Genomic DNA, 11,678 nt, shown 5'->3' with positions numbered 1-11,678 from the left:
TGAGAAGTGGGAAGTGGGTATTTAGTTCTCCGAGATGATGAGCCGTCAAAATCATTATATGTTTTCTGTAAGTTACGAGAGAGATAGTAAGTAGAAATTAATGATTAGTGTTGATTATTTTGGTTAATAGGGATAAGTCGTTGATTGATGCTAATTATTTCTTCAAATAGTAGGCCCTAAGTTGTAAACGTTCAAAATATTTCATAGGCTTAGGTTCCCCATCCCATCTCATGCAATGCGAGTTCATGATATCTTTTGCTTGTTGTCATCTTTCAAAATCTTCTCTTTTTTCAAAAATAATCATGAAAATCTCTTTTCTCTTTAGGGACGTATATTTGCGTGAATATATATATTTTACGCATAAATAATTAGATATTGATGTATAAAACATAGGGTTCCATACAAAAATCGGAGGAAAAAAGTGGGGTGTTACATGCAAGCAGTGCCGGCTCAGATGGGTGGGCGGGCGGTGCGACGGCCAGGGGTCCAATCCCGTAGTCCAATAATTAAGGGCCCATTTTCTAAAATATTTTTTAAAAAATATTAAAAAATTAGATTATAACACAAAAATAAAATTTAAAAAAGTCTATAAAATTTTTTATTTATTGTTTTTAGTATTAGTAATTAATATTTTTAACAAAAATAGTATAAAGATTTTTTTTTGCCTTAGGGCCCATAAAAATGTTGAGCCGGCACTGCATGCAAGGTCAACACGATAGCTGGTGCGGTCGGTGTAAATATAAAAGTATACAATCTAAATATCAAATGGTAAATTCAAAATATCCATCAACTAATTTTCGTTAGAGGTTAATATAGCCAACTAAGCAAAGGCAATCTTCTGGCATAATCATTTGGATATGTCATACTCCCTCCGTTCCTTGAAGTTTGATGTTCTAGTGTTTTGAGTTTGTTCCACAAAGATTGATTTTCTAGATTTTTTTTTATTTTTAATTAATTGATTTTAGTAAATCGTAGATTTCAAGGCGTAATGATTAACTATTTCAGATTACTATTGGTTCATAGTTTATTAAAAAATATTTAATAAAAGTAAATAATTAAACAATGATTGTTTCTTAAAAAATGTGAAATGTTTAAAAAATCAATCTTCTAGGAACAGAGGGAGTATCATATTTACCAGAACACTTTACCATTCACAATATTGTATTAACCAAAAGTTTATACTCCATCTCTTTCATAAATGTTGATTTTTTAATAATTTTCTCAAACATATTTAAAACATTTAATATTGTGTTATTAATAATCATTTTGATTTCCAATAATACTGTATGCACCGTTTTCTACACTAAACAGTCCCAATAATTATAAACCTCTGTTAATTCAATTTCTTCATGTATCTTCCATTCATATTTTTGAACTTCATTAAACTGACCATAATTAATAGTCTAATATATAGCATAGAGAAAAAATCTTACTGATCTTCATACAAAAAACAATGAAATTTTTTAGAATTAATTAAAATAATTAATCTTAGTGAAAAAAACATTTCCACTTCGCCGTGTATGATCACCGACCATGTGTCCATGTCCTTCTCAGTCATCTCCGCCGCCGTTTAATTCTTCCTCCGTTCGTTTTGCCACGTCTTGCTGATGTTCTCCTGACAAGCTCCGCGCCGCCTCATCGTAAGAACTCGCCGCCGTCTCTGCCGTTAGAAACGTTCCAAGCCACTTCCTTGATTTCGAACTCGGATCCCATATCTCCGCCGCCCATTTACCCGATGGCTTTTTCCTCACTCCTTTGTATTTCTTCTCCTTCTCTATCTCTCGGTGCGGCCGTTGTAATGTGCAGCCTTCGCAACCGATGATGCGACAGAGAGGACTATTAGAATATGGGCTTCCAACTCAAAACCAATTGGCAATGAGTGGAGTGACCCATATCCCTTATATATTACTTAGGATCCCTTCCAACTTCCGATGTGGGACATTATGTCCTAATACGCCCCTTCGAGATGATGGCTCTTTGGCCATTAATCTCGAAATGTTCGGGCTTAGATCGACGGCATCAATTTTGGGCCTTGTCGATGATTGGACCATCTTTAGGTCGGATCGGGTTGGACGTGTGTGGATCGGGCTCTGATACCATATTAGAATATGGGCTTCCAACTCAAAACCAATTGGCAATGAGTGGAGTGGCCCATATCCCTTATATATTACTTAGGAGCCCTTCCAACTTCCGATGTAGAACATTATGTCCTAATAAGGACAAGGGCCAGCGTCTGGAGGCGAAAGACCTTCGCTTGCGATCAAATTTGATGATGACGCGTCAGCTCTGGAGTTAGATATCACTTGTTGCAGAGCAGAGACCATGATCTCGTGCTCTTGATTTCTTGTCAAGTACGAAGAAGAAGGTGATCACCTTCTGATGGTGCAACAAGGGTGACATTTTCGTGTTGATCATTAGATGGAACGTTTTCTGAATGATCCATTTTGGTGGGATCAAATGGTGTGAAGATTTAAAAACAAAAGGGAGTGACTAGGGACCTTTTATAGCCAATGAATTGAAACATAAACGTGATATATACCTTTTTAGCATTTCTATGGCCGTATTTTGCTACCATTCGTCGAAATTATTAGTTACATGAATGTGGTTAAACAGAAGAAAATAAAAGCATATAAGCTACATTTCACTGTCTGTAGGCGGAAAAAGGTACACGAAGACAAGCATGTTCGTTTGACAAAAAAAAAAACATCATGTTCTGCTCGTGTGTGTGTTTTTACAAAATAATTTAGTCAAATATGATTTAAAATACATTTTGTTTGTTAATTGATTTAAGATAATTTGAGTGAATTGTAGACTATATACGGGTTTGAATTTGATAAGATAATGTAATACTGTAACTCTTTAATCAAATTCAGTAATTCACTAAGTTTTCTAATATGTTCTAATTAATCAACAAAAGCCGCACATATTTATCAAATTTTAAATGGTCTCTAATATTTAAAAGTTAAATAATGTATTTTTATAAACAAAATATACTCTCTCCGTTTCATAATATAAGGCGTTTTGGAAAAAGTTTTTTGTTTCGCAATATAAGTCGTTTTCGAGTTTTGATACAAATTATATATTACTTTAATATTTTATGATTATTTATATTATGTAGTCTCTTTTATGATTGGTTGAACTTTTTAAAAGTATTATCTTTTTAATTGGCGTGCTTTCATCTAGAATGACTTATATTATGAAACGGAAGGAGTATAATATATAAAAAGATGGATATATTGAAAGATTTTAATATAATTTTTAATCAATATTTATTAATAATATGTTAAAGATAATATATATATATATATGTGACATTTATATATATATATATATGAAACTTTTTAAAAATATATATATAAGACATTTAAAAATGTTATGTTTTCATTTTCTTTGTAAATAAATAAAAAAGTTTTTTGAAATTCTTATATTTACAAGTTTGCATCACACTTATTTCAATCATTTTTCATCAGACCATCACTTATTCCGTCTGTTTCACTTTCACATATACTATTGGAATTGAAGGGAAAAAAGGCCGCGTCGTTCTCGTAAAGGAGCACGTTTCGAATAAGCATGTGGGTCTCAATGGCACCGTCTCATGTAATCCACGCGGCAAGAACTTACTGCATCTTTAGATTTTGTTCCTTTCGTTACATTATTATTAATATATGGTATTATGTACCCAAGTTTCGATTATCAGTTCATACTATCCACTTTCTATAATTAGAGTATAACTTCTATATAAAACAAATTAGCTCTTTCACCGAGTAAACCAATCAACTTCTTAATCTACATGTCACTTTCGAATTCATATTGTACCATTTTATGCAGAGTTGGCTTGTACACTGTACAGAACATATCATGTTTTAAATATATATATATATATATTTATGTATATAAGTATTTATCCAAGTCAGCATTTAAGTCATTAATGTACTGTTCGGAATTTGTCAATTATTCTAGTTTCAAGCCGATTATTCAATAGAGAGAGTCAAGTAGACTATCGCAGACAAATAAACGCTGGCTTCACATTGCTGCTCACTTCAGCATATCGTACTCAAATTTAATTTCCCTACCAAATTAAGATATTTACATTGTAAGCATTTTTTAACTGGTAAGACTAAAATTTGCTTAACTTGTAGTATATTATTTGATAATTACTCCATTTTCAGTTTGGGAATATTGTGGTTTTAGATGCTCGGACTAAATCAATGATCGACTCCATCATCATAAACAGAGTGTCTACCTTCTGTGGTGTGGAGTATCTGCCTCAAATAAAGTGCAATTAAGAAACAGAGGAGAAAACTCTTCCATAAACAGAGGTTTTCATCATCACAAAACAGCCCAAAAGCCAAAATAATGATAAAGCCCAACCAAATGCAAATGTTAAAGCTCACTAAATAGAGAGGTCTTTATCAAAACTTTTTGGGCTCTATAGAACTTTTTTTTCCCTCAAAACTTGAATTTGAAGACCTCTTAGTAAAAAAAAAAAGAGAAACCCTACTTAAGTGGTGGGTTCTCATACAAAATACCACAACTCCTCTGAATAATGTATTAATTTCTCCCCCAAAGCATCTATAACTACTATAACTATCGCAATATAGCTTATTATTCCTCGCCGTTTATAGTTATGATCACCGACCAAACACTTTTTCAGTCATCTCCACCGCCAAGTTCTTTAATTTGTGCCACGTCTCGCTGATCTTTTTCCAACAAGCTCAGCCGCTGCCTCATCGTAAGCATGCGCTGCCATCTCCGCCGTTGGAAACGTTCCAAGCCACCTCCTTGCTCTCATACTCGGATCCCATATTTCCGCAGACCATTTTCCTGATAAATAACTTAATAAAGTAATAAACCGGTGGAACGTACAGACTCAAAAGTTGTTGGAACATAACATACTAATTAGAACAAAATTTACCTGATGGCTTCTTCCTCACTCCTTTGTGTTTTTTCTCCTTCTTTACCTCTTCATGCCGTGGGAATGCGCACCCGTAGCAACCGGTGACGCCGCAAAGAGGACAAGGGCCAGCGTCCGGAGGTGGAAGAGCTTCACTTGCAATCCAGTGAGATGATGACGTATCACCTCCAGTGTTGGATATCACTTGTCGCAAAGTAGAGACCATGATACCATGCTCTTGATCTCTTGTCAAATAAGAAGGTTGTGAAACAAGGGTGAAATTTTCGTTTTGAACATTTTTTGAATAGTCCATTTTCGTGGTGTCAAACTGATAATACTTATATTTAGTGACTGGGAAAGATCAAAAGTGTTGTCAACTTGTCATGAAGATTTGAAAACAATCTAAGTTTATATAGTAGGAAGGTGAAGTCTACGTGGCTACCAAAATCTAATATATGTACATGTTGGTCCCTTGTGAATCTAAAATTTTGAAGTTATAGTACACGCGGCACAAAAGTTGTTACATACTCCTACTTAGAATGTTACTCCTGTAATAATAAATGCGATGTCATGTACTGTATAGTAGTAACAAGCAAGTATATAGTATATACGTATCAATTATTTTCGATCCACTTTTAAATTGTTACTAAATATAGTATTAAATCGTTTTCAGGTACTGTCAGCTTTCTGTATAAAGTATAAAAGTAATCTAATCATTAGACCGACTAAGCCTTTTCACTTCTTAATCCGAATGTCATTTTCGAATCAATAATGCCACGTTTAAAACGTATAAGCACATGCATGTAGATTTGGGCATTTTCAGGTCATTTGGTATGGTCAAATTAATTGCTTGTCATATATGATCCCATGATTTGGTTAACATTAAGTAATTATCAACCCTTTACCCCAAAAAAAAAAAAGCATTCCGTAAATATCATAATTTTTTCTTATCACATACTTTAATAATTAAATTATATATAAATATATATATAGTTACAGATTTTTTTTTTTTGTTCAGCTATTTCATATTTATTAATATGAAAACCCAAATGGGTATTACATGAGACGAAACAGAAGCCCAATTTCTTCTACATTTACAATTTCATTTGAAATTAAGCCCACTTACCCTAATCCAATTTTAATGATAAGGATAAGAGTGAAAGTGCCACGTGTAAACACGTGTCCAAAAGTGAGAAGGAGGAGATTTGCCACGATCGTCACCGGCCACATCCACGATCTAGCGCAGCGCCGTCGCCGGACTGCAGATCCATCATCGCTGACTCCTTCTACATGTTCCACCGCTGTCGATCTGCAAGATTTTGCTGCTACCGTCTTAAAATTTCAAGCAATAAACTCAAATGAATCTTTATATTTCAACTCCAAAACTCTTCAAAGAAAGCTCCGCTTTAAGACCTCCAAAGGTCCACTTCATACCAGAAGGTGAAGTAAGTTGACGAAGATATTACTTCTTCAGAAGAGAAGAGCCAAGCTGACAGTGAAGCAAACATAATCTTTCAAATAGCAAACGGAATTTGAATTTGAAATCATGTAGAAAGAGAGAACAAACAAAATCCAGATCTTATACAAAGATAAGTCTGAAAAACTTCAATCCGACCATAACACCGGCTAAGCCGGAGATGAAAAACAACATAAGATCGGAAAAGAAACAAAAAAAAATTAGTCCGATTAGTAATCGGAAGATAAAAAGAAGAAACTGACTTTTTCCCTCTCTAAAAGTTTTGAGAGAGTTAAGAGAGAGAAAAGCTATATAATGGGTACAGAAACTTTATAACATATATAGTCCATTAAATTAGTATTTTAGGAGGAGGTAAATTAATAATGTGGTATAGTTACGGATTTTTTTTTTAAAAACAATGCACAAATGTTAGAACAAAAATTCTGATAAACATTCTGATTGCATGTTATTTTTTATTTTGCCTTTTGGGGCTTTGTGTATATATCTTGACAAAAGAAAAATCTTTGTATGTTTTTCATAAAAAAAAAAACTTTCTATGTACATAACTCTCCAAAATAAATTTTGTTCTCTCGCGATAAGTACATACACGATCAAATCCTCGTTTCGTGAGCAATAATTTTCTTGACGTATAACACCTCGAATCCGATTCTCCTATATACTTTTCTCAACCATCTCCCTCCTGGCTTCCTTCTCCATTCTTTGTGCCACGTCTCTCTAACTTATTTTCCATTCTCCTATATAGAAGACAAGATTCGAACTCAAGACTTGACACTAACTTATTAACTACATAACCACTATGCTAAACAAGTTTTTTTGTAATGTGGCCCTAAAAACTTTATTATATTTTGTGGCCTAAAGCAAATGCTTTGCTTGCTTTATGGGTGGGCCGGGCCTGTCTCTCTAGTCCTCTCCCGACAAGCCCAGCCGCTGCATCATCGTAAGCTTGCGCTGCCATCTCTGCCGTGGAAAACGTTCCAAGCCACCTCCTTACCCTCAAAGTCGGATCCCATATTTCTGCCGACCATTTACCTGATAGTATTTGAAAATACGTAAGTTGTCGTAACATACTCAAAGCTATCTAAACATAAACTATTTAAACATATATATATAATGAACCTGATGGCTTTTTCCTCACTCCTTTGTGCTTCTTCACTTTCTTAATCTCTTCTTGCCCTTGTTGGAATGCGCAGCCAGAGCAACCAGTGGCGCCGCATAGAGGACAAGGGCCAGCGTCCGGATGCGGAAGAGCTTCCCCGGCGATCCAGTGAGATGATGACGTGTCACTTCCTGAATTAGATATCACTTGTCGCAAAGCTGAGACCATAATCCCATGCTCTTGATCTCTTGTCAAGTACGACGAAGAAGAAGAAGGAGGTGATGGTGCAACAGGGGTGAGATTTTCGTTTTGATCATAGGATGGAACATTTTCTGAATTATCCATTTTAGTGGGATCACACTGAAAATTATTCATTTCTGTCGGCGAAGAAAAGATAACGACACTGGTGTGAGAATTTTGAAATCAAAAGACACGCGGTGAGAGGTTTATATAGTAGGAGGAACAAATCCACGTGGCCGCCATGTCATTCTCGTAATCAAACATATTGGTGTACGTGGGTCCCATGTAAACAAATATAGGACGGCATGATATTCTTTTAATGACGTCACGCATGAAATATGTACTATATGCTTAGATATTATTCATGTAATAAATGCAATTTTTAGAAGAAACAAATTTGGTCATTACATCGAGTAAAACAATCCATTTCTTAATTTGCACGTCACTTTTGAATCATTAATGACATTTTATGTCATGTTAAAATCTATACTATCACGTTTTAAATATATATAAGCTAATAGGCACATGTAATTTTTGATTGGTATAGTTTGCTCACCGTCAAATGAACAAGTTGGTTGACATATTTTGTAACCGCCCAATATCGGTGAACATTTAATTTCCCTGCATTTACGTTAAATGGTGAATACAAAAAGTATCCAATTTTAATAATCTAAGACTTGGATTTCTTGTTATTAGAGCATACTAAACAATCTCTATATGATCGATAAAAGTTATTTCATGTTTGAAAGTAAGAAACTAAATAATAAATAACATAATTTTTTTTAATAATAAATTTACGATTTAATTGTACGTAAGTTCTTTGTAACAGATCATTTGATACATTATGGGATATGCTGCGAAAAATAAAGTTTCTAATTGAAACATTATAGAAAAGATTTTCTGATATAAACTCTTGATTGGAGTAAACGTGCAAGAAAGAAATATTTGGCCCATGGCCGGTCCATTAATTACTGGGGTCCAAAGCAAATACTACTATAATTGCGGCCCTTATTTAGTTTCTTTCAAAAATGAAATATATACTTTTTTTTCTGTCAAAAAAAATTGCGGCCTGTTATAAATGGATATTTATTTTGATGATTATCCATCATATCTTCCCCTTCACGCCACTGGTCTTCACGTCTCTTACCCTCCAAGTAATTGTAATTTTATCTTATCCTAAAACTCCTATATATATGTACGGTGGAAGAGTAGAGAAGTTAATAAGAAAGAGAGTATTGTTTGTTTATCTCACTTCCCAAACTCTCTCGTCTCTCTATCTAAAATACAAAATACTAGGATATGACCCGCGGTACACCGCGGGTTAATTATTTGATTTTTTATTTTTATAAATTGATGAATTTATTATGTATAATATTTTTTGTTGTATACCGTGGGTCACATGCGTTGTATCTAAAATAAAAAATTTTAAGTTGTATTTGTTTTGTTTAGTGTTTAAGATTGTATAATTGTATTTTGATTTGTTATTTATAGGATTTCACATGTGGTATATTGTCTCGTATTAATATTGACCCAAACCCGTCCAACCATATAATCTAAAATGAAATTAAACATCATTTTGTTATTTTTTTAATAACACTTTTATTTAAATGTCATATAATTCGAGTTAATTTGAAATTTGCTTTCAAATAGTTTTCATGTATATTTTTAAATTAGTGTGTGTTTTTGGACCACCCCGTAAAAACAATTTATAATTGTATCTTAAAATACTAATTAGGATTTCACCCGTGATATACTGTCCCATTTTAGATAATTGTAAAAATTAAAAAAAGATCCGAATGACTCAATTTCGGGTCTGAATAAAATAACGACATGATTAAATGCTCAATTTGTTCTTAAAAATGTTAATATAGATTACACACATATTTTTATTCATCGATTGAGTAATATATGTCCGTTTTAAAAAATTTGAATTGTAACATATGCAGAAAAAAAAAAACTAAAATTTACTAACTATTTATATATTTTATAATAATTTAAAATAATATAAATATAAGATCAAATAAAAGTGAAATAAGAATCATATATTTATGTTTAAATTAGGTAGAGAGGTTTTAGGAAATTAGTGCAAATTTGTTATATTAGCATTAAATCATCATATTTGATTTCTTTATCTATAAAAATCGTGGAGAATATACCATAAATAAAGCGTTTAAATATAGTAATTAGTTGAGAAAGTATATATATTTTAGATTTTATTAATTATTTTCGTTTTTTAATTTTGCCAAAATTTAAGGAAAGATCCGATTGAAGATTTCTGGGTCAAAATTAAACAAATTTGACCCGATTTGGGTACCCCAAAAACTGCTGCAAAAATGTATAGTAGACTAGGATATGACCCGCGGTACACCGCGGATTAATTATTTGATTTTTTTATTTTTATAAATTGATGAATTTATTGTGTATAATATTTTTTGTTGTATACCGCGGATCACATGCGTTGTATCAAAAATAAAAAATTTTAAGTTGTATTTGTTTTGTTTAGTGTTTAAGATTGTATAATTGTATTTTGATTTGTTATTTATAGGATTTCACCTGTGGTATTTTGTCTCGTATTAATATTGACCCAAACCCGTCCAACTTATAATCTAAAATGAAATTAAACATCATTTTGTTATTTTTTAATAACACTTTTATTTAAATGTCATATAATTCGAGTTAATTTGAAAGTTGCTTTCAAATAGTTTCCATGTATATTTTTAAATTAGTGTGTGTTTTTGGACCAACCCGTAAAAACAATTTATAATTGTATCTTAAAATACTAATTAGGATTTCACCCGTGATATACTGTCCCATTTTAGATAATTGTAAAAATTAAAGAAAGATCCGAATGACTCAATTCGGGTCTGAATAAAATAACGACATGATTAAATGCTCAATTTATTCTTAAAAATGTTAATATAGATTACACACATATTTTTATTCATCGATTGAGTAATATATGTCCGTTTTAAAAAATTTGAATTGTAACATATGCAGAAAAAAAAAAAACTAAAATTTACTAACTATTTATATATTTTATAATAATTTAAAATAATATAAATATAAGATCAAATAAAAGTGAAATAAAAATCATATATTTATGTTTAAATTAGGTAGAGAGGTTTTAGGAAATTAGCGCAAATTTGTTATATTAGCATTAAATCATCATATTTGATTTTTTATCTATAAAAATCGTGGAGAATATACCATAAATAAAGCGTTTAAATATAGTAATTAGTTGAGAAAGTATATATATTTTAGATTTTATTAATTATTTTCGTTTTTTAATTTTGCCAAAATTTAAGGAAAGATCCGATTGAAGATTTCCGGGTCAAAATTAAACAAATTTGACCCGATTTGGGTACCCAAAAACTGCTGCAAAAATGTATAGTAGATATACTCCCTCAATTTCATATATAAGTCGTTTTAGCTTTAAACACGCAGATTAAAAAAATTTACTTTTAAAAAGTTCAGCCAATCACAACAGAGACTGCATAATATAAATAATTATAACATATTAAAATAATATATAATTTGCATAAGAATTTGAAAACGATTTATATTATGAAACAATTTTTTTTCTCCAAAACGACTTATATTATGAAACGGAGGGAGTATTACATATATATATGTTTTGAGTTATTATTTATAACATGGCCTTGATTTATTATTTAATATTTATCATCATATAATAGTAGATAACTAGATATAGGGGTGTCAAAATGGGTTAATACCCATGGGTTACCCGAACCCGCCCATGATTTTAGTGGGTTTGGGTAGAATTTTTTTACCCATATATATATGGGTTTGCAGTGGGTTACCCTATTAGGGTTATGGGTTTAATGGGTAAAACCCATTAGGATCATGGGTTATCCATGGGTTTCATAACCAAAACTAAAAAGTAAAATTTATATATATCTATATTAATATATTATGTAAAATTTATATAAATATATGTAAAATATCTTCTT

The 11,678-nt window shown here is 31.9% G+C and overlaps 3 protein-coding genes across 3 annotated transcripts; all 3 read right to left on the bottom strand.

Moving 5' to 3' along the window:
* Nucleotides 1-1,550: 1,550 nt before the first annotated feature.
* On the bottom strand, nucleotides 1,551-2,443 carry LOC9301110 (ethylene-responsive transcription factor ERF122). Its single transcript, XM_021015833.1, has 2 exons — nucleotides 2,374-2,443; nucleotides 1,551-1,807 (listed from the first exon to the last, which is right to left on the bottom strand). The coding sequence occupies exons 1-2, from the start codon at nucleotides 2,441-2,443 to the stop codon at nucleotides 1,551-1,553; spliced, it is 327 nt and encodes a 108-aa protein (XP_020871492.1).
* Nucleotides 2,444-4,173: 1,730 nt separating this feature from the next.
* On the bottom strand, nucleotides 4,174-5,664 carry LOC9301109 (putative ethylene-responsive transcription factor ERF121). The gene is made up of 2 exons (XM_002864988.2): nucleotides 4,916-5,664; nucleotides 4,174-4,824 (listed from the first exon to the last, which is right to left on the bottom strand). Exons 1-2 carry the CDS (start codon nucleotides 5,205-5,207, stop codon nucleotides 4,676-4,678), a joined length of 441 nt encoding a protein of 146 aa, XP_002865034.1. The 5' UTR covers nucleotides 5,208-5,664; the 3' UTR covers nucleotides 4,174-4,675.
* Nucleotides 5,665-6,016: 352 nt separating this feature from the next.
* On the bottom strand, nucleotides 6,017-8,442 carry LOC9302794 (putative ethylene-responsive transcription factor ERF121). Its single transcript, XM_021015832.1, has 3 exons — nucleotides 7,488-8,442; nucleotides 7,264-7,400; nucleotides 6,017-6,226 (listed from the first exon to the last, which is right to left on the bottom strand). The coding sequence occupies exons 1-3, from the start codon at nucleotides 7,840-7,842 to the stop codon at nucleotides 6,017-6,019; spliced, it is 702 nt and encodes a 233-aa protein (XP_020871491.1). The 5' UTR covers nucleotides 7,843-8,442.
* Nucleotides 8,443-11,678: the final 3,236 nt, after the last annotated feature.

Source organism: Arabidopsis lyrata, assembly GCF_000004255.2.
Source record: "Arabidopsis lyrata subsp. lyrata unplaced genomic scaffold ARALYscaffold_8, whole genome shotgun sequence".
Classification (NCBI taxonomy): domain Eukaryota; kingdom Viridiplantae; phylum Streptophyta; class Magnoliopsida; order Brassicales; family Brassicaceae; genus Arabidopsis; species Arabidopsis lyrata.
This window is presented reverse-complemented; position numbering and strand designations above follow the sequence as displayed.